Source organism: Acartia tonsa, chromosome 8 (genome assembly GCF_053477335.1).
Source record: "Acartia tonsa isolate MP-2025a chromosome 8, ASM5347733v1, whole genome shotgun sequence".
NCBI lineage: Eukaryota > Metazoa > Arthropoda > Copepoda > Calanoida > Acartiidae > Acartia > Acartia tonsa.
This window is the reverse complement of record NC_137267.1, coordinates 3,964,537-3,989,024: the sequence shown is the minus strand read 5'-3', so window position 1 is coordinate 3,989,024 and position 24,488 is coordinate 3,964,537. Positions and strand designations below refer to the sequence as shown.

Sequence of the window (24,488 nt, the reverse complement as noted above, 5' to 3'; positions counted from 1 at the left end):
CAAAGAATGTCTGTCCTTATCTCTTTAAGAAATCCGGTATTTTCCAGCTTAAATATTGACAGAAACTTTTTTACATAAGAATTTCAGCCGCCTATCTTTCAGTCGGAAAAAGTAACGTTTTCCATTTAACGTTTCAGACGGACGGGCAGACATTCCCTTGGAATTTAGCAAAATTACCTTAAGTTTTTAAGTCAACGAATGAGAGAAAGTTAACTTGGTTTACAACAGAATAATTTTTAAGGTAGCTTTACTACAACAAGAATGATAACGTCCACAAAAGCGAAGTTTTGAAACGGTAGGACAAACGAACATTAACACTTGTAGAGTGTCAGAACTGAATAATCAGAATATAAATGTATAAAAGTCGAAAGTCGAAACAAAATTATTAGTAGATTTGTTGAAATATAGGATAATATTTAAGGATAAACTTACATTTTTAGGACTTGATTATAGAGACGCTTCGCTGATAACATTGTATTTTGTTGTCATAGGAATCAGTATTCAAAAAAATCAGATTAATCGGATCATTAGAGATCATAAAGCTGTTATGCTTTTTAAAACATAATTACTACAGAAATCACCATGCAAAGTTTGAAATTAATTGGACAATTCTAACATGCCGGAATTAACGAAAAACCTATTGATTCCGGACGTACTGAAGGACCGACACTAATTATAAGAAATCTTGGCTTCTAAAAACAGTTTACCTAAACCTCAATATATTTTATTAATAATGATATATATCAGCAAAATATTACTTTAATTTACATCAACATATGTTATACAATATACATATATATATATTTTCTTTTAAAAAAATTACAGTTAGGCTTTAAAACCGCTTAATATCCACTGGATTAGAACCGGTTCTAAGCCAAACCTAAAACTCATGTATTGTCATCGTATTACAGACAATTTTACTTGGATGTTAAAATAAAAATCATAAGATTAATACCAGTTTTGTTATCCCGGTCCTTCGGCCCGTCGAGGCTAACTGAACTGTTTTTATTCTTACAGTTTTTTATTTCAATATCCGCGGAAAGCTGTCTATAGTACGATGAAATGAATAACTAATATCATCACATTTTATCTTTTTGAAATATCAAGGTCGCAAAATTCTATACACATTTTATGGATACTGCGTCAGTAGCGCGGCTACTCTATAGCTAGGATGCGCCTGTATGTACGTCTGTTTATCTTTGACGCTTACTAAAAGATTTTTAAAGTAGCGCTGTTTCTCTATAACATGGTTCGTTCGAAAATAGCTTACACGATTTTGTAATTAGAATGTACAATTGTTTTCCTTAATTTTTTGAAATTTTCTTAACCATTTACTATTTTTCTTTTAATAGCTAGTTTTTGCTGTGCTTCTTATAATTATGGACAAATATGTTAATATTTCTTTCCCGTATTTATTCGAATCCGGTGGATAGGAACCGGTTCTCATCCATACGAAAAAACTATGTCTAGCATCGTATTATATCCAGCTTTCTACGAATATAAAAATGTACAATCATAAGATTAAAACCAGTTATGTTATCCCGCGCCTTCGGCACCTCGGGGCTAAAAAACTGGTTTTAATCTTATAATTGTACATTCTATATCCGCGGACAACTGTTTATAATACGATGCAGGAAATAACTATTAACTTTTTAAAGCAATTATAAAATCTTAAAAGTAATTATTAAAGAAAGAAAAATGACAATTAAAAAAAATAGTTTGCCTCTAACTTTGCAGCCAGTAAAGATACTTTTTTTATTTTCCTTTCTGTACTGAACTCCTAGACTATTAAAACATCTGTAATTTACACAAAAATAGCTAAAAACCTGAGCTCGACAGCCGCGCATTAGTATCAGGGCATTCAACCTTTTACAATTTTAAAAATCAGCTGGAAGTCCAAACCTGACCCAAATATTGCAATCCCTCTTGTCAAAATTTTAAAAGAAGTCGTATATGTGTTTGAATAGGAGGCTCAATCAGCGGCTGCCACCCTGCCAAAAAATTACCAAAAACCTTTAGAGTAGTTTTGTTACTAAAAATGAAAAGTAAACGCATCTAATAAAACATTATTAAATATTCATTGGAATAATATTAAAATTTAAATTTTTCCTTTTATCTTTGGGAAATTGTGGTAATAGGCAATTAAATATTTAAGAATTTTAAATTGATTTATATTCTAAAAAAATAATGTATTTTTTATTACACAAAAAATCAATAAACTTATTATATGGTTTTTTACAAGAATTTTTGTGATAAGTGTTTAGGTTATGAAACCTAAATCTTTTTAAAACTGGAAGACTAATATTTAACTAACAAAATCTTTTTTTTATCTTAAAACAAAATTTTAAGATTTTTTTTAGGTATCTTTTTTTACAAAAAAGTTATAAGTATCTTTCCAGTATGGCTTTGAAAACCGATTTATATACGTGGTATTAGAACCGGTTCTAAGCTATACGGAAAAATCATGTATAGCATCGTATTACACACAATTTTCCACAAATATTAAAATAAAAATCATAAGATTAATACCTGTATTTTTAGCCCAGGCCTCCGGCCCCTCGGAGCTAACAAAACTGGTTTTAATGATTTTAATATCCGCGGAAAGCTGTCTATAATACGATGTGATAAATAAAGAATACAGATAGTTTTTTACATATTACATACATATAAACAAGTTTTATAAGTCAAAAGTCAATTACTTATAATATTTAGATATGATTTTTTTATGTCAAAATAGGTACTTTATTAAAAAACTGATTATCAATATACAAAATTATACAATTTTTTCTCTCCAAAATTAAAATTTACCACATTTTTTTCATTGTCAAAATTATTGGACCTTTTTTTAATTAAAAGTATTTTTCAAAAGCGAAGCTTTTCTATTATAAGTGCCTGTACTTATGTAACGGATAGGCCTTATCGTTAGTTTAGAAATGTTAGAATTGCCCTATCAACTTTGCCTGATGATAACAGATACCAGAATGTCCGAATGTCCATTTAAAACTTTTAACTTTTTTGAAAACAATTTTTGTGTGTGATATAATTATCCTATTCATCTAATTTTTGAAACATTGTTTCCTAGGCCAACAAAGTGCAATATTTTAAGCGATGCATCTCTATAATGAAGTCCTAAAAAAGTAAGTACATCCATTAACAGTATACTTTTTAAACTCAATTTAGCATCACATTTTTGTTAAACTTATAAATTAATATTCTGCTTATTAAGTTCTAACACTCTTCAATTGTTAATGTTCGTTTGTTCTAGCGTATGATTAGAGTTTTGCTTTTATGGATGTTACCATCCTTGTTACATTAACAAACAATCTTTTAATATTAAAAAAATAATACGTTAGACTCATAATATTACAAATATTATACTCATAAATATATAGGTATTATATTTTACTTTATATTCATGTGATATATGGTAGATAGGAGAACTAAGAAATTACACATTCTTCGGGTTTTGGCTCATTTACCTTCCGGCGAATCTAAATTATAATATTTTGTGTAAAGAGCGCAGCTAAATGTAATATGGATATGTCCGACTGACCAACAGCCCTTGACTAAAAGTTAAGGTATACTAAGAAAATAAAAAGTGTAACAAAACAAACTTTATGCTTATTTTAGGTTTGGATAGGTTAGGTTAAGTAGAGTCTTTTATGGAAAAAAAGAAGCCGTCTATCTCAAATAACAACCGAATAAATTACATTTCCTTTTATTTTTTTTAATTTTTAAAGGTTTAACTAACAAACCGGTCGGTATAAAAAAATCGACGTCTATCTTTCATTGGAAACAAGTAAATTTATACAATTCCCCAATTCGTGTTATGGACTGACGGACAGACAGACAAAGTGTGTTGAAGAGTTGTTTCGCCACTGAAAACGTAGCGGGACAAAGTGTCTCAAAAATCAGCCATGTGACGTCATAAAAATGAGTGAGATGAAAGGAGAAGTGGGAAAGAAAACCCCCTAAAAAAATATATGGATATTTGCACATTTTTATGACGTTGCATGGCTGATTTTTGAGACACTTTGTCCCGCTACCTGAAAACCTGTTTTACCTTGTTACTGCTGCGTCTGATTAGTTTTACCTTGTTGCTGCTGCGTCTGATTAGTTTTACCTTGTTGCTGCTGCGTCTGATTAGTTTTACCTTGTTACTGCTGCGTCTGATTAGTTTTACCTTGTTACTGCTGCGTCTGATTAGTTTTACCTTGTTACTGCTGCGTCTGATTAGTTTTACCTTGTTGCTGCTGCGTCTGATTAGTTTTACCTTGTTGCTGCTGCGTCTGATTAGTTTTACCTTGTTACTGCTGCGTCTGATTAGTTTTACCTTGTTACTGCTGCGTCTGATTAGTTTTACCTTGTTACTGCTGCGTCTGATTAGTTTTACCTTGTTGCTGCTGCGTCTGATTAGTTTTACCTTGTTGCTGCTGCGTCTGATTAGTTTTACCTTGTTGCTGCTGCGTCTGATTAGAGATCTACTTCTCTGCTTTCTGTCACCTTCGGATCTGAAATATTTATACAATCAGGGATCTCAAGGGATAAGACAATGGCTGATAAATTTATGTACACATCCAATTATGATACACAAAATTAACCCTTCTGTAGATTAGAATAAGTGGTTGAAACGTTGGATCAATCAACTTAATGAGCCAACCAATTACAATTCACACGGGTCACCAAAGTTGTTAACCCACCGAATAAGAAAGCGTTAGTACAAAACATTGGGGACTAGTATAATAAACAGCCTGTTGTCCCTCTTTCTCTCTCTCTCTCTCTCTCTCCATCTCTCTCTCTCTTTCATTAATTTAGGCATTTTAGAATTGTCCTATCGATTTCAAACTTTGCATGATGATTCCTGTAGTAGTTAGGTTTTAAAAAGCATAACAACTTTATGATCTCTAAAAATGTAAGTATGTCCATAAACATTATCCTGTATCAACCTGTTTTTCAACAAATTTACTTACAATTTTGCTTCGACTCTTATACTTTTATATTCTGATTATATAGTTCTGACACTATACAAGTGTTAATGTCCGTTTTTTCTACCGTTTCAGTGCTCCGTTTTTATGGATGTTATCATCCTTGTTTTGGGTGTGATTACAAAAAACACTATAAAACGTTTGTTCAATACGATCTCATATTACACCAGGGGGGGAGGGTACATTGGGCTGTTTATTACACTAATCTCCAAATTTTCATAATAGTGTTTATTGGTTCATTGTATTATATCCTCATTGGGGATGAACATCAACTTATCAGCCATTGTCTTATGCCTTTAGAAACCTGGGTTAAAATTATCTAATTGCTATTCTGAAGTCAAAAATAATTAAAAGACATAAAAAAAAATTTTGTGCGTATTCCAAAAAAACTATAAAAACGTTTGCTCAATACGCTCTCACATCTAACCTACGTGGTTTATGATTCTAAGAAATACTTCATTATTTTCATAACAAATCCTCTTTTTCCAATATCTCCAAAATTGAATAAATTTCGCCGAAATTTTTATTTTTAAGCTAAATACAAAATAAATAAAATTTTCATCTTATTTTTGTTTTTTTATTAATAATTTTAAAATTTTATTTTTAGGTTAAAAGCAAAAAAAAATTTTTTCAATCGTTATATGCATTAATTGGATGTCCATCTTCCAAATAAGTGGGAATCAGGAATCTAAAGGGATAAAACAATAGCCGATGAAATGATGTACATCCCCAATGATGATACACTAAATTGCCTTTTCTTTAGATTACAATTAGTGTTTAAAACGTTCGGACACTTAATGAACAAACCAATTTTAATTTAATAATAGTCCCAAAAAAGTTGTATGGCCAATGAATAAGAAAACATTATTATAAAACTTTGGACTAGTCTAATAAACAGCCCAATGTCCTCTCCCTCCTTGTCTAACTATTGTTATTTTAAAAACATGTTTACCTTGTTTTTTCCTCTTCCTGTGGTGGTAAACTCCTTTCTGTATTCTAAACAAATATGATATAATTGTCTTTTTGGCTTAAAACTTTCTAAAGTCTTATTCTGAAATATAATTTACTAGCGGCTACGCCCCCTAGAGGCCTCTAGGGGCACTTTAGGAGGGGAGAGTCGAATTTGATAACCCAATTTCTTATTTAAGATTTGAAAAGAATTTTTTTGATTTTAGTTTTAAAAGTGGTTTTTTTTGGGGGGGGAGGTAATTTTTTTTCAGGGGCTATTTATCATGGGAGGGTGGTGGTATCCTCCCTCAAAATGGTTATAATTCTTCCCGGGACCTATTAGAAGCTACCCTGTTAAGGAGAACCCGATCGGTTCAGCGGTTAGCGAGATACTTCGGTACAAACGGTAACAGCATCTTATATAGGCTAAACTTAAGAAGAAAAAGTTTACAATCTATGCAACCATATTATAAATATTTTAACGAACTGTATGTATTTTGTCATCCTTAGCTGGATCTTTTTAGTGGTGAGCCAGATCGGGGTGCGCCGAATTTCAAACCAATCACAGCGCGGCATTTCTTAAAATGCTGTGCTCTCATTGGTGGAAAGTTGGCTCATCCCGATCTGGCTCACCACTAAAATGATTTAAAGATCCAGCTCTTGTTTTTCATAAACTTGTAAAACCTCTTTAATTATGTTCTTAATCTGACTTAACCTAACCTAACCTAACCCTAACAAACCTAAAGCAAATTAAATTATCATATAAAGTAAGATTATTTTAATAACTATTGAAACAATTAAGTTCTTCATTTTATGAAAGCATCACATAGGTCCCGGAATAGTTTTAGGCTTTACAATTTTAAATTTAAGTCTTGGGATGGGTTTGTGCTATTTTCTGCTTTATCTACTTCTTCGAATATAAAGCTTCTAGATGCTAGGGGCGTAGCCAGTATTTGTAAATAAAGTGATTTTTTTAAGAGCTCGAAAGAAATGTTAAACTAGGTTTATCAAACGACTAAAATAATATTTCATGGTAATCCTTATACTAAAGTAACAGGATGTTTGTTTGTCTGTGTGTCTGTGTGTGTATCTGTGTGTCTGTACCGAAGGATTTCGCTAACCGCTGAACCGATCGGGTTCTCCTTAACAGGGTAGATTCTCATATGTCCTGGGAAGGTTTTTAACTATTTTGGGGGAGGGTACTACCACCCTCCCAAAAGAAATGACAAAAAAATTGAAAATTTTCTTAAAATCTGGGAGACTTCAACGTCAAATAAGGTGGTATCGTACATAAAAAATTAACTTTAACAAACAAAAACATTTAAAGTGCCACTAGAGGCCTCTAGGGGCATAGCCGCTAGTCATTATATATAATTGTGAACAAATACAATGAAAAGTTGAATTTTGAACTCGAGAATTATCAAAATTTTAGAAAATCGAAAATATTTACCTTTCTCATCAGCTTGGAGCAATTGAAGTCGAATACAAGTGAGGGGGAGGCGGGGATAGTGCTGGGGGTGGGGGACATAGAGTTAGGGGAGTGGGACAGGGACCCCGGGGGGCTTGCAGAGGTGGACTCGGGGGAGGGACTGTTGTTTCCTGAAATAGATAGATAGATAGATAGATAGATAGATAGATAGATAGATAGATAGATAGATAGATAGATAGATAGATAGATAGATAGATAGATAGATAGATAGATAGATAGATAGATAGATAGATAGATAGATAGATAGATAGATAGATAGATAGATAGATAGATAGATAGATAGATAGATAGATAGATAGATAGATAGATAGATAGATAGATAGATAGATAGATAGATACCTGTGCTTGACCGCTGCTGCCTGTCTGAGTTCATCCTGCCAGGAAGCTTCAAACTCTTTATCCTCTTGTGCAGACTACTCTCACCCTAAAATAATTTTTTTTATGACGTATGGTATCAAATGCTTTATTTTAGTCAAACTGTCACAAATTCAATATAATTTTCTTCAGGTGGGGAAAGGACAATATCAGTTTGTTTTTACCATATAACCACTTTATAAATAGATTATTTATTATTTTTAGGAATCCCTAAGTTCGTTGCATAATTAATACATTATTAATACATGAGAAAATTTTTAAAGCCGATTTTTAAAATATTTACTGAATATGTTAGCATCTTTTTTTGTGTGTATTTAGGCAATAAATGTTATAATTATTGATGCATATTCATAACCTATACAACTACCTGGTTAAAGTGGTGAGGACCTTTTTTGTAGCGACTGGGCTGTTTTGCTATTCCCGACGCTATTAGCTTATATTCGAAGATTGAAAGTGGGCTCAGGGTTCCATTCCGTGAACATGCAGTTATTTAACCCCTGCACCCTCACTATTTTACTTTAATGTTGAGTCATTAAAAGCATCGTATTATAATGAGCTTTCCGAGGATATAAAATGTACAATTATAAGATTAAAACGAGATGCCAAAGGCACAGGCTAAAAAAACTGGTTTAATCTTATATTTTGTATTCGTAGAAAACTTGACATAATACGATGCTAGACATAATTTTTTCGTATGGATGAAAACCGGTTCTAATCCACCGGATTTTAATCGGTTCCGAATGAATACGAGAAAGTAATTTAAATCCAGCAACAAATGTCGTACCTGAGTTCCATGCCTAAGCTTGGCATATGCAGAAGCTCCGCGTCGCAGCGTGTTCTTTGCTATCGGAATATTTGATAACTCCAAAAATGTCTAAAAATATTTTGAATATGTTAAAATCATTTTTCGGCATTCTTCATTAAAATCATTGGATCATGGAAAGAAAAGGAAGTAGCGGGTTGCGTCCTATTTTCAAAGTAGCTTTTCTCCAATTTTTAGCCCCTGTGGGAGACTCTAACCCTGCGGGGCCATTTTCCTTTACCTTCGGGTCAATCATTAGCATTTACCTAACCTAACATAACCTATTAAAAGCTACTGTGAAAATACGACGAAACCCATTACTTCGTTTTTATCCTTGATCTAAATCATTATTTTGGACAAAATGTATTGTTTTTTTTTCATTTAAGTGGTACATATTAACAAAGAAAACAAATATTTTAATAGCTTTTGATTGCAATATAGATTCCCAAATTGATTTCTAATGTAAAAAAAATTGACTTACTTAAGCTATTACTTAACAAAATTACTTTTTTTCGTGATATAATTTTTTAAGAAAGGGTTAAGTAATTTATAAAACGTGCGGTTGAGCGTCATTGATCTGAAAGTTTTACCACATTTATGCAATTTTTTAAAAATAGTGAAGTTTTTGAAATTTTTAAAAATCCTCTAAAACATGTGTAAAAAATCCACATATTTATTTTCAATGTAAAAAATAGTATCTTATGATTGCAGAAGCCTGAAACTCTGAGTAAAAGGAAATAAAAATTAAAGATATAATGTTGTTTCACTTTTAATTAAGAATTTATTGAAAATGATACTTTTCTATACTTAGGGTTCTTACGCTACAACGTCAGCTTCTACTGAATCATAGAGAATATGATATGTTCCTTCCTTTAGTTTGCTTTATGGATGTGTCAAGCTGTGTATATTTCAAAGGTCCTGTTTGACAAAACTAACTCCCTCCCCATATAAATAAATTGAAAATAAGAGGTAGTTTTTTGATATAAACCCCCTATGGGCCCTAACCCTGCAGGGTCTATACATGCAGTGCCCTGCACGGTTGCCTAATACAAAAATAAAATCTAACTTATCCTGACTTAAAGTAATAAACAAAAAAACAAAAAAATAACCATCTCCCCCTTCCCACCACCTGATTTTTAAGTTGTTTTAAAATAACGGGGTGGGTTTTCACAGCTCAACAATGTATCTTAAGTGAAAGCGCCTGATCATTTTTGTAAAAGTTACCTTAAAAACATTGTTAACATTGTACGTATCTTTTGCTGAACATTCCACAACTCGAATCCTTAAAAATAAAAGATCTCTAGAACGGCTGATACATAGACAATATCATTTGGTTTACAAACATGTTCATATAAACAGGGCCTGCCTATTTAATTAATTTTTTAACAGAATTGATTCTTAAAACTTTTTAATATTGTAAAGATGAGTAGGTATATGCAGCTTATACCGACAAAGAAATTAATTCGGGAAAAAATCACAAAACCTATAGGTGATTTTCAGCTGACGTTGGCAACACTTAGTAGAATTAACGACTTTCTTATCTCTCCACCAAAATGTTATATTAGATTTATTTCGCTTGTTGGCTATACCTTATTCCTGGGTATATAAAAAAATCGGTATATTAATCAAATGTTTAAAGGGACTTTTGAAAGAACAAAAATATTTTTTTGCAGGTGGCAGGTTAAATCTTACATAATTAAAATCAACAAAATGTTATTTTATGTTATTTACCAATTATTTTTAGACATACCGATTAAGGTCGTGCAATCAAATGTATAATAAGGTATTATAGATCATTAAATTACCTTGATGACTTTAAGGTCAAGGTAGCTGCACTACTAAGATAAAATTCACCTGTTGGTCGGTACAGTGTAGACCGTCCAGTCGATGACGTCCTCCACGAAAATTTGTCTTGCGTGACAGCCGAGGTCTACTTTGTTGCCAGCTATTACTATTGGCACTTCCTACACAGATCAAGTGATTTATTGACAATACTTGCAATTAGTTAATTTTGGGTTCTCTGGAGATGTTAAGGGCTATGACACAGGACAATAAATTTTTACTCTTTCTCTCAATTAAAAATATTGGTGGGTAAATTTAGACAAAACGCAATTAAGATTTAATTAGGTACCCAAAGTTTTAAACCCAACATATAGATATTTTGTTTTTTAAAACTTTGGATACAAATGTAATTCAAAATTCAATGTCTAACCCCTTATTGGGTTTCTCATGATATGGAGCAGCTTATAAAAAAGACATCTTACAATACAAGTGACCAATCATAGGCTAGTATACATTTTATCATTGGTCAATTAAAATGTATACTGGCCTATCATTGGTCATTTGTATTATATGACGTCTTTTTTTAAAGGCACTACAAGCTGTTTCCAAAATTGAATTATATTGGTAAATGAAAATAAAACTTTCATAAACAAGGATTTTAGGTATTTTAAGTATTTAAATCATTTACCTTAAAATCAACTCTTTGCTGTTGTATTTCTTTAAGTCTTGTCTGAATCAATTCTGCAAAAAAAATAATATTGTAGGATCTTTTTTTCTCTATTTTTAATCTGTTTTAAAAAGTTAACAACCACTTAAATACAATAAAAAGTGGTTATAAATGCTTGAACATTTAATTGAACAGAGAAAATCTGTTTTAAAAAGTTAACAACCACTTAAATATAATAAAAAGTGGTTACAAATGCTTGAACATTTAATTGAAGAGGGAAAAAAATATTATATAAGCATTTTACAATTACATTTTTACATTTATCCAACCATTAACCAATAATAATTGAACAATTGTTTGAATAGCCAATGAGAAGACAAATATATAAACATATCTATTAGGACATAATTATCAATTTTATTAGGAATGGAATTGTAGCTGATTTGAATAGACCATAAAAAGTAAGATTTTAATAGAGTTTTGCCAATTAAGAAGAGAGTTGTTTGATTCCTTTTTACATCAGCCTATAGGGAAGCAATATTTTATGTCAGCCAATTGGAAGAAAGATTTAGTAAATCTTACCAATGAGAATGCCTAACCATTTTTTATTAACCAATAGGATGCAAGATTTAAGAAAACTTGCCAAATGAGACAAGGACATCTAGCAATTTTACCAGTAAAATCTAAGACTGTTTTATATCAGCCAATAGAAAGCAAGATTTAAAGAATAATTACCCATGTGAGAGAAAGTCAAAGGCTTATTTGACCAATAAGAATTCTTTACAATTTTATATTAGCCAATAACAGGCAAGATTTAAAAGAACTCACCCAATGAGACTGGATCATCTACAGAATAAACCAATAAGAATGCATGTCCAGAATTGATTGACAGACGTCTCATAACAGGAAACTAAGAAGAAACAGAAAATAATTTTTTGATAACAACAGTTTGTAAACAAAAAACTTTTGCTTTTCTTAAAGATAATATTATAAAGATATGGAGTTGAGTACGAGACACCAAGAAGGAAGGTGGTCTGTCCACCTCTCCTCTCTTTGTGTAGTACACAATGTGTACTCTCGTACAAAACTGGTTTTAACTCTGTTGGATCACCAACACTCATTTGATTAGCGGACACGGTTGCGATAGGTTATAATATATTTTTTCTGTGTGTGTGATTTAAAACTTCTAAATTGTCATTAAAAAAGTTTTGCATCCTTATTTTTTTATGGTATTTCGAACAAATCTCATTAAGTTTTTATTGCTCCTGTTCTTTTTTTTGTTTTGTCCGCTGGATAGATTTAGTAATGGAGTTAGTTTTATATGGATTTATGAAACAACTCCTTAAGCTGTTTTTAGAATTTTTGATTCCAACATGTAAATAGGGTATTATCGTGCTTTTTGTTAAATTATAGATTGTACTTGTTCCCAAAAATTTACATTTTATTCACCCCCCCCCCCCTTACTTTTTTTTAAGTTGGATAACCAGCTATATAATATACTCCCTTGTTTGATTTGATAACCACGTGTTGTATAGGTCATCATGATTATTATTAGGTTTTTTTTCTGTAATTTTGGGTTAATCTTGTTTTCATTTGAAAAAGAAGCTGTAAAATTGAATGAATTTTAGTGGATTACCACGTGTTCATTATAAGATCAATCATGGTTCGTTTTCATCTATTGCATATTATTTATCTAATTTGTTAAGCTTGCGTTCATTAAATACTTTCTGCATAACTATTTTTTATAATATTGGCAGTATTTTTTGTATGAATTGAGATCGTAAAATATTTTTGTTAGTGCTACGAATTAAACTAAAGTTAAAATCAGCTACAGTGAAATTGTGGTCAACAAAATAATGATACTTGTAAAGAACTTTTTAAGTCTTAATACTATTTAAAGGAACAGATAAGTAGTGTTTCATTGTTTAAGTATTTGTTAGCGTGAGTAATCCAGTGAATTTTGTGTCTTTAAATAGTATTTTGGAATCATAAATTCAATTGATTTTTCTTTCAAAGAATGTCTCATATAATTAAGGCAATATAAGTTTTCTTTTGTTATTTTGTAGCACTTTTGTACTACGAAAATGAGTCTATGTGTGTGTACGGGTGTCGTTGTATTTGTTCGTTTCATTTGTATAAAGTGTTTTTACTATCTATTGAAATTTCTTTCTAAAAATCTTTTTCTCTCAAATTCACACATTTCATTACTTAATTTTCATTTAGCCTTGTTTGGTAGAATTGTTTTGAGGCGGATAATTACGTTTGATAATTTATAAGGACTTAAATTATGGATTACGTCTGAAGCCCTCTTTTATTTCATCTTAGCTATTAATAAAATTAAACAAATTGACTTGTTAATTTGGCTTTTTTTAAAGAGTTGAAAATGTGTTTTCCACGTGGGAGTGCTATAAAACAGACAAAAGTAGTTAATTTCGATCTTTAATAATTTATATGGTTTGATGCTCTGAGCAGTTTCATGGTGTTAATTACTTGTTGTATTATATGTGTTGCTTTTAGTGTAGTTTTTACCGTGAACTTGCTAATTTGAACTAATTTAAGAAGCAAAAAAATAAAATTTGCAACTGTCCTTTTTGTAGCACTCTTTTGTACTTTTGTTTTCTGTTAGTTATTTTGTATGTGTGTGTGTGTCTGTGTCTGTGTGTGAAGAAGCAGTTTTAAAATATAAATTTTCTTCAATTATAACATGTATAGTGTATACCCATGCTTTTATCTTAAGGCCTATTATGAAACACATATATGTCGGTTCTGTGGATATTTATATGAGATTACTCATGGGTTACAAATCCGTTTTGGTTTTCTTTTTAAAATTAGATAAAACTAATGGGTTGATATCCGTACTTTTTACGTAATCGTTCTTGTTTTTAAGAAGGTTTAGTTTGTAAAAATAGAACTCTATATTTTACTTTGTCCTGTCTGGAATAAAGTTTAATACCAATTTACGTTATTGTTTAAAATCACTAGGTACTAGAATTTAAGATACTTAGGGAAAATAAAAGAAAATGATGATAGTGGTCGCATAGGCCTTTTTCTAATACTTATATAGACAGGTTTCTTAGGAAAATATTGGTCAATATGGCCTAAAATAATGGACTGATTTTTGGCAATTTTGATGATGTTTACTTGATGTGCTTTGTATTCATTGATTATTATGTTATTGATAATTGTATTTTTGGAGGACGCTATTTAGTTTTCTTAACTGTTGGCTTTTAAAAATTATTTTTGATTTGAAAACTTCAGAGTGTCCTTTATCAATAAAATTTACAACTCTACCATGAAGATTGAAGCTCTTTCAACACCCTGATATCAAGATTCGAAGAAATTAGCTTTAGAAGATAACTCTAGTAATATTAAAATGATGAAATCCACTTTTACATAAGTTTGAATGCAATCTTCCTTATTTAAAGATGTTTTCAATACATGCTATTTTTTTCCAAAATCGATGAAAGTTTAATTATCCCCCCCCCCTCACATTACCATATTATGGTCGATTATATTTATGTATAAAGATAGCTTCGGATTGTTATTTTTAAAAATGATATTATAATATATAATCTATCTTGTTATTAATTAATACCTATTGTTACTATTGCATTTTTTCTTATGCTTTTTAGACGGTATTTGTAAGGTAGTTTTGGAAATTAATATTGTATTTTCTTGTGATTTGTTGCTCTTTTCAATATTGTTTTTAAATTGTACCTGCTTCATTTATAAAATCTAAAAAATCAAATAAATAATTAATCTATGAATATTTTAAGGGAAAACAAGGATGACAACATCCATGAAAGCAAAGGTCTGAAACTTGTAGAGTGTCACAACTGAATAATCAGAATATTAATGTATAAAAGTCTAAACAAAACTGTAAGTAAATTTGTTGAAAAACTGTTTAATTGCAGAATAATGTGTAAGGACAAACTTACAGTTTTAGGACTTGATTGAAAAGATGCTTCGCTTATACAGTGTACATTGTTGTCCTAGGAATCAGTATTCCAAATTTCAGATCAATCGGAAAAGAAAAAAATAGCTTTTAAAAAGTTAAAAATAAACATATTTAAAATGGACGTACGGACATTCTGGTACCGATTATAGAATTGCTACGCTTTTTTTAAATCGTACCTAACTACTACAGGAATCATCATGCAAAGTTTGGAATCAAAAGAACAATGCTAACATGCCCAAATTATAAAAAAAGCTAATTGTATCGAATGGACGGACCGACCCTGATCATAGAAAAACTTCGCTTTGAACAAGGAAAAATGTAAAGAAATTAAATGTATTTTGTATTCTAGTAACAAACATTCTCACATTCAACATTTAAAAAACCTAATTAGAATAGTAAATTACCATCATTTTTTTTTATTTTATGCTATTTTTAATACGATTAATTTTTTTCATAGACAAACTTTAAGATAACTTTAAGATAACACTCCTATCTAAATTAAAACCCTCTCTAGTGCCTTTAATAATTACTTCATACTGGCCTACCATTGGTCAAATAAATTGTGTACTGGCCTGCCATTGGTAATTTAGTCTGTGTACTGGCCTGCCATTGGTAATTTAGTCTGTGTACTGGCCTGCCATTGGTAATTTAGTCTGTGTATTGGCCTAGCATTTGTAATTTGACGATTTTTGTGGCTCTTTTATGCAAACATAAAATAACAAGGGTATAATGAACCCCTAGATGCCCTGGAATTATAGTTCTTTATCCAATAATCAGCTTTCCGCGGATATTAGAATGAAAAATTATAAGATTAAGACCAGTTTTGTTGGCCAAAGGGACCGAAGTCCAGGGCTAACAAATCTAATGATTTTTATGTGAATCTTTGTGGAACTTTGTCTGTCATACGATGCTATTTATTAATTTCAGTATGACTGAGAACCGGTTCGAATCCAGCGGATATAAGTCGGATTTGAAGCCATACTGGAAAAAATCTATCTATGTAATACTGTATCTAAAATTGCATATTCATGGCTGGAAAAAGACCTCTAAAATAAGCAGCTAAAAATGAGTAGGTATTCATTTTTCCGGACACTGTGGGAGTTTAATTCCCATATAATAAATGATGAGCTATCACTCCATCATTTATACCCTTTGGCAAAAAAAATTATATATTACTTTCGAAATAAGTGGTTGAAAATATTACATTTATGGCAAAGCTATCTAACACTTATAGCGTGTATGTAAGTATGTCTCTGTGTTAAAAGATTGAAACTTTATTTACCTCATCGTCTCCAGCTGTGTCAAGGATGTCAACCTAAAACAAATTAGATCAAGGAATTATAATATTTTTAAAAATATATGTAGATATTTAAAAAATATGAATAAGTTAGATTACAATCCTTATTATAAAGTAACAGGATGTCTTTTTGTCTGTCTGTTTGTGTGTACCGAAGGATCTCGCTAACCGCTGAACCGATCGGGTTCTCCTTTACAGGGTAGCTTTTCATAGGTCGTTAGAAGGTTTATAACTATTTTGGGGAAGGATACAACCTCCCAAGAGAAATCGCCCCTAGAAAAAAATACCCCCCCCCCCAAAATTGTTTTTCTTAAATCTAAAATAATAAAATATTTATCAAATTCAACTCCCGCCGCCTCAAGTGCCCCTAGAGGCCTCTAGGGGGCGTAGCCGCTAGTATTTTATAAAAGAATCCCCAAACAAATTTATTATTTTCTCTGAATTAGGAAAAATGATGTGATAAATTTAATAAAAAAAACTGAAGCAATTTCTAATTTTGATCAAGAAGTGTCCAAACTTTTCAACCAATAATCTACAAAAGAGGAAACTTTGTTTATTATCATTGGGTTTATTTTTTTTTTAATATTTAGTTTTAGCGAGATCATTTGCTACTGACAAAAAACCTTACTACTTTATAGAATAGGATTTCATATCTTTAAATTCATGTTTTACCTTCAATTTTGAGTCTCCAACATTGAAGTTTTCAGAATACAGGTCCTCAATTGTTGGCTTGTATTTCTCCTGGGATAAAAGATCATGTGTGAGCGACGGTTTTGCCTGTTAAGATCTTAGGAATAGCCAACAACATAGAGGTTGCACGAGTTAAAAGGGAAAAAGAATAAATTTGTTATGCAAAAAGGATGACACTTGTAACACTTGTAGAGTGTCAGAACTGAATAAAGAGAATATAAATGTATAAGTCTAAACAAAAATGTAAAATGCAGCAAAACTGCAAATACAGGACTTTTTATGGACATACTTACAATTTTAGAACTTGATTATAAAGATGCTTCGCTTATTTTTATAACATTGTACCTTGTTTTAATATGAATCAATATTACAAAATTTGATGATAGGGACGTACGGACAGACCCTAATTATAGTAAAGCTTCCCTTTTTAAACAGATAGGATATAAAAGCATAATAACTAGTTATATAGTCAGGCAGGGCAAGACATGATGAGTAGTTTTGCTCCATAGGTGTTCTAGCTATCGATCAATAACATCAACATATCTTGTATAATCCTTTGAATGACGGATTTCAAAGTTTATAAAATACTAAAATAACAGTAAGATAACTAACTTCAATAGACATAAATGGTACTGTAAAAATTAGATTATACTGTACTTGGAACCGTTTTAAAGTTAGAATTCCCATGCGATCCAAAAACTACTTGAAAACCTAACTTTCTTTGAAATTAGATCCATAGATAGTGGCAATATCTTTCATGTTTAAATTGACCCCTTGCCAAACCTTTAAAAAAGCAAGGGCCTTCACGGAAAGCTATTCACAAATTATTGGCTACAAAAGTAAAGAAAATTATATATAATTAAGAAAAAAAATGTATGATTAAAACCTTTAATTGCACGCCTTTTTTTATTTTTCAAATTATAAAACGTTTATGGGGGTTAGAACTATAAAAATGTAAATTTAAAAATACTATCTTTAAAGGTTTATACGTACTATACTATTTACGCAATATAACACAAAAAAAATAAGAACTTGAAAATTGAATTTAGTAAAAAACAATTCGAGGTTAAATGAAGAAAAAACTAAATTACGCATAAACATCTAAAAAAAACGTTTACAGTTAAAAAAGAAATAACCCAATGGGACCAGTGGTTCTCTTAATATAATTTTTCTTTTTAAATTTCAATCATCGTAAAATTTGGCTTATCTATACTACAAAGTAGAACGATGTTTGTTTGTCTGTCTGTTTGTTTGTAGCGAAGGATCTCGCTAACTTATGAACCGATCGGGTTCTCCTTTACAGGATAGCTTCTCATAGGTCCCGGGAAGGTTTATAACTATTTTCTTGGGGGATGGGACACCCCCAACCCCCCGAAAAATGAAAAATAGGTCTTAGAATGATTTTAGGCTAATTAGTTCTTTAATTTGGGTTCTGGTACGGTTTTAGGGTATTTTTCTGTTTTTCATATCCATTCGAATTCAGAGCTCCCAGATGCTAGCGGCGAAGGGTCTAGTATTAATATATGGGTTTAACTCTATTTTCACAGGATTTGCCAGGGAACAAGGATAAGACTATTCTCTGAATTTTATATAGTTTGCATGATAAGTCGACAACTATGGTAAAGTCTAAATAACATAAATTCATGGAATTTTGATTTATGTAAGAGATTATCCGCAAAAATGATGTACTGAATTTTAGTTTCCGAAAGTGTACCTAGCTTCCGCGTCCTAAATATAACATTTGTAATGATTGGGTTATCTGCTGTACAACTTTGGAAATTAGGAAAGAAATAGGCAATCCATTTTCAGCACATCGCAAGAATAGTACATATGTCAGGGCTATTGATTACACTGGTATCCAAAGTTTTTTATTACGTTATAATCTCAAAAGTTGACTCAAAACAATGGGTACTTACAACCAGTAGTGTCATTACGTTTGAACCAATGATTTTAATCTAAAGAATAGTTAATATATATTATAATTGGGAATGAATATAAATTTTTCGTCTATTGTCTAATCACTTTAGATCCCTGGACAATACATAGACAATAGTTACTATATAACTCTACAGCAAGGGAGAGAAATTTGTAATAAAAAACGTATTTTTTGGTTAATTTTGACTAGGTTAAGTAAAGGTTAGGTAAAGTACCCCTATAAGGATATATTTCTTCAAAAAAATATGTATTTTGTGCTAAGATGAGAAAGGTTTCCTCAAAAAATCAGCATGTTACGACATAAAAACAAAGGATTATACATCTCTTTTTTAGAGGTTTTCTTTTCCACTCCCCCTCTCCTCATCCCTCATTTTTATGACGTCATTGAGGAACTTTTATCATCTTCATACAGACAGGATCTAATAAAAGAGTAGGTGCGCTACTTTAAAAAATGGAAGCTGTTTATAGTGCCTACAAAAAATGACGTCAAAAAAATTACCAATGGCAGGCCAGTGTAAATTTTAATTGACCAAAAGAAGACCAGTATGACGTCATATTGATAGGCACCATTAAAAGCTTCAAAAATGTCTTTACCTGAAAGGTAGTGTAGAGAAACTGGCGAATAAGACTTGTCTTTCCAACCCGCCTACAATTTCAAACAAAAATAATTCATTTATTTTTCTCAGTATGTTTGATAAGTCAGCGGTTTGCCTCAAAGTGTATGGTTGAGCACAGGAACCCAACTTCTGTTATTTTGTAATGAATTGAAAATAAATAGGGGTATTTTTTGTTTATTTATTACTATATTTTAGAGTAAAGTTAGATTATATTCTAAAGTTTGACTTTTTCTTCTTATACATAGTTTTGATTTGTTTCACTATTTTTTAAGTCAATGATAGTATTTCTAAGATTACTAACATTAGCAAAAGTATATAAAAAGTTTTTTAAAGTTGTATCATTTATATCAATAAGTTATGGTTCATTTGATTTATTATCATAATCAGTACATTGAGTAAAAATAATAAGAAAAAAAATATTTTTTATATCTTTTAACAATTCTTTTTTTTTCTATTTTTGGACATACATGCATTGCAAATGCACCACTAGCATTTAGTAGTTCTGCAATCAAAGTGGGAGTGTATTGGCAACTACCATAGGAATTGAATTTTTTTAAATAGTTTAAAACTATACTGGACCTTTGTGAATCCTCACTAAAATGGAGAACTCAATCGATTCAACAAAGATTTTTTGTCTGGAGCTAAGGATCTTGGAAATTGATAGCCCAAATTTTCAAGAAAGCTCTATAAATGTGATAAGGTGATTCTAGGCTGTTTTCCTCCCCCATCTTCTTCTAGAGGCTTGGGGCGAAGCAACTAGTTCGTGTTGTTGCTGAACTACTTATTAACATAGCTGTCCTTGTTTTAAATAAAAAATGAATCATTTAATAACATTCCTGTCTCCCATTACAACAACTCGTAATCTGTCATTCTCTGCCTCCATTTTTGCAACAGTTTTTATGCTATTTATCTGAAATTTTCATCTAGATTACCATTTGTGTTCTACATTAAATCATCAAGGATATAAGGATGATAATAGTTAGGGTTGGGCCGGATATCCGGTGTGGCCGGATAGTTTCAATATCCGGTATCCGGATATCCGGTGTGGCCGGATATCCGGCCGGATAGTTTCAATATCCGGTATTCGGATATCCGGTGTGGCCGGATATCTGGCCGGATAGTTTCAATATCCGGTATCTGGCCGGATATCCGGCCACACCGGATATCCGGCCCAACCCTAATAATAGTTATTTCCAGTATGATGATAGTTAAATTATTCTATCTTCTCTCCTTACCTGAATATTACAACTTATCCTAATATTTAGAAAGGCTGGGGGAAACTGAAAAATAATCTTTTCTTTTAGCTGGTATATGTTAATTTGTTAAGATAAATATTAAAAAGTATGTACTAAACAGTATCTTGTATGTAAGAAGTATTGCAAACAAATATTCTGCTTATTAATTTACTAGAGTTGGCTCGATATAATTATCTCCCTATTGGCTAGTTTTCTATATGCATATCCATTTCTCAATAAATCTATTTTCCTCACCCGGCATTACTATCTAAAAGAAAGTAAATATTTAAATGATTTTAAAAAGATTTTTTAAATTATATTTTTTTCTTTACATTACCATCACTAAAGGGTTAATGATGCTGATTACAATTTTAGTTTAATATTTGACCACACAAAATGTCGCCACAATCGAATTCTTTTAAAACAGAGTTTTCTTAAATTTATTATATTATAAATTTAAATTTTCTCTTTTATGATTAGAAATTAAATACATCAATATAAGGTAAATAGCTACATGAAATAAAAAAAAGGAATTTATTTTTAATAAAGTAAAATAATGAGTCTTATCGTTCTGGGCAATGAGAGTTTATTATGGATTATTGGAGCACTATGAGTTTTAGTCATATATTCCTTGGAAAACTTGAGCTCGTTTATAGACATTTATTTCCTATATAGATCTGACATGGATCTTGAAGCAAGTAAGCAGGCCGTTTTGTACATGTTAAAAATTGGAAGATTGCATTAAATAAAAGTTATCGCAAATATACTTAGTAAATAAAACCCTACATGTGTTAATGTTACTTTGTCCTACTATTTCAGAGCTTCGATTTTTATGGATATTGTCATCCTTGGCAAATTATATGTATCTATGTATTCAACTTTGTATGGCCTTTTACATTATTTCTTAATCTAAATCAATAAGCCTTTGGATTAACAGATCTGTTAGATAGATCGAAAGATTACTTTTAGTAAATATATTATTTTAGTAAATGTATTTAAAAGGAATTGTTTTGGGTTAAATGAGTCGCGTATATAGGGAGGATTATCAAAAAAGTGGTAAAATTCTTCTTATTTTTAAAAGTTGCGTGATTTAAAAAAAATATTTTACATTAATTTTTTAAAATCTATGAATTTTTATAATCATAATAAAAGCATTTCATTGTAATTAAAGCACCTACACTGACACTAACTGTATAAAAAATCTATAATATCTGATAATAGTTTTTCACTTCTATTGTTTTTTAAGCGAAACTTTTCTATAGTTAAGTCATTATAACATAATAAAACCTTATGTCCATTTATTTAAATATATCTTTTTAGCTAAATATAATTTGATACTGTTTTATTCCTAGATTCATTTGTGGAATGGTGATTCCTTGATTGATTAGGTACTGAATTATAGGAGCTTTTAGAATATTTTTTTAGGACTTTTTAATAAAAAAAAATGTTCCTTCTATATTAAAAATTATGTACCTCCCCTTAATTTGGAGGGTGGGGGGAGAAATTTGTTTTCTAATTGCCCTATGCCTAGTTAGGTTATATTGCAAACTGAGTAGTGCAGGACATGACAAGAATAGGCTCTCAAGGGTTAAGGCCTTTGCAGGGATTGATCATGAGGAATTACTAAATCCCTACTATTTTTATTTTTTAAAGGGGAAAATGGGTCAGACTGCCTAAAAGCACGTTGTTTGAAAGCAGCCTTGATTTTCAGATTTTTTGAGTTTTAACTTTGTCATCCTTGTTTGAACAAGTGTTACTTCTATTTATTACAATTGTAATTATTATCTAAATAGATAATAAAGTGATCGAGAATATGGAATACTAATCAAATCCTATTTTATAAAATAGTAGGGATTTTTAACTGTAGCTTAAGATTTCGATAACTACTGAACCGATCGAGTTCTCCATTTTATGGAAGCTTTTAAAAAGTCTCGGGGTGGTTTTAGGCTTTTTCAGGCCACTTTTTTGCCCACATCTTTAAGTAGCTGAAGCAGAATAGAAATCGTGATCGACAAACAGACAAAGTGAGTTATGGAGCAGATGTTTAATTGTCATAACAAAGAGGAGAATTAGATATAATATGCAAAAACCAAAAAATATTTTTTTTAACTTGCCCATGGTTTCCGACAATGATTGTTAACAAAATTATCATGGTAGATTAAAATTACGGATTGAAAGGTTTTTAAGCTATTGAATGGGGGAATTTGCCTATTAAACTTTGGGTACCAGAGGGTCTTTAGTTTCAGCAAAGCTACGCTTCTTTTGAACGTTTTCGTCCTTTTAAAAATTGTCTCATATTCTTTCGTGCAAGAATAAATAAATACTTTTCTCGTATTCATTCGAATCCGGTGGATAGGAACCGGTTCTCATCCATACGAAAAAACTATGTCTAGCATCGTATTATATCCAGTTTTCTACGAATATAGAAATGTACAATCATAAGATTAAAACCAGTTTTTTTAGCCGGTGCCTCCGGCACCTCGGGGCTAAAAAACTAGTTTTAATCTTATAATTGTACATTCTATATCCGCGGAAAGCCGTTTATAATACGATACGAGAAATAACTTTTAGTTACTGACATTTTACAGATTTTAAATGTTAAGGAGAAATATAAAACATTGAATCTTTATTATAGATTTATTTTTAATTACTTTTTGGGAAAAATTAATTAATTTTGTTATATAGGCTAAGATAATTATGTTCTTGGGTTGCGAAGCAATATCAAACTAGCAACATTTATCCTAAATAGGATTCATACATATACCGGAAATGTATATATGATATACGTGGATATATTGACAGGGGAAATTTTGTCAATTTAGCTTTGCTATATGTAACTCATTTATTGGTCAGTTATTTCATCCAGTAGAAGGGGTAAAGGGGTATAAATTGTGGTTACGTTATTTTAGCCAGCAGCGAGCATCACTTTCATGAAAATCTGGTGCAACATCCAAGTAATAATATACTCGTTTATACCGATATGATCTTATGCTATTTTATTTCAAAATTTAACTCTCATTGGATGGTTTTAGTCTATTTTTTCTAATTAATACATTATAAGACGAACCGACGCTCAGACAGACAACAGACATGCTATAGTTATAGAGTAGCTGTTCTACTTTAAAACCATGTTTTAGACAGTTAGAAACTAATTGATTAAGAGAATTAAAAGGATTAACAAAAAAAAAATATATATTTTACCTGCAATTAATTTTTTTGTGTGAATATAAATCGATATATTTTTTCTTGGATGTTGCACCAATTTTTCATATACTCTGATAAAGTGATGCTTGCTGCTGGCTTTACCCTATCCCCTTCCCTTCACCTGGATGAACGAACTTACCAATAAATGTGGTCCATTTTAGCAACATAAATTAACAACAAATTTCCCCTGTCAATATATTATCCACGTATTCTATATATATCCATTCAATCATCACATTTTAAGCTATTCTATAAGTATAGACATATAATCCAGATAACTACCGTTCCAGAGTTGGGGACCTTTCGTCTGCTAGCAAATTGCTTTCTGCTCTTTTGTAGCGACTTGACAGTATTAATATTTACGACGCTTTAGTCCATAGGCGTCCAAGGGGGGGGGGGTAATGGGCCATTTGGCACCCCCAAACGATTTTGGGGGTGCCGTAGGCACCCCCAAAATTTTGTGAACAATACCCCCCCCAAAAAAAATTACCCCTACCTTGGGGG

The 24,488-nt window shown here is 31.1% G+C and overlaps 1 protein-coding gene across 1 annotated transcript; it reads right to left on the bottom strand.

Moving 5' to 3' along the window:
- Nucleotides 1-2,155: 2,155 nt before the first annotated feature.
- Nucleotides 2,156-20,451, bottom strand: LOC145325832 (GTP-binding protein Di-Ras2-like). The gene is made up of 14 exons (XM_080168799.1): nt 20,384-20,451; nt 19,523-19,576; nt 16,976-17,044; nt 16,289-16,321; nt 11,877-11,958; nt 11,070-11,122; nt 10,454-10,563; nt 9,824-9,881; nt 8,582-8,671; nt 7,762-7,846; nt 7,384-7,532; nt 5,938-5,981; nt 4,454-4,511; nt 2,156-3,491 (listed from the first exon to the last, which is right to left on the bottom strand). Exons 1-14 carry the CDS (start codon nt 20,426-20,428, stop codon nt 3,441-3,443), a joined length of 981 nt encoding a protein of 326 aa, XP_080024925.1. The 5' UTR covers nt 20,429-20,451; the 3' UTR covers nt 2,156-3,440.
- Between the last annotated feature and the right edge of the window lie 4,037 nt (nt 20,452-24,488).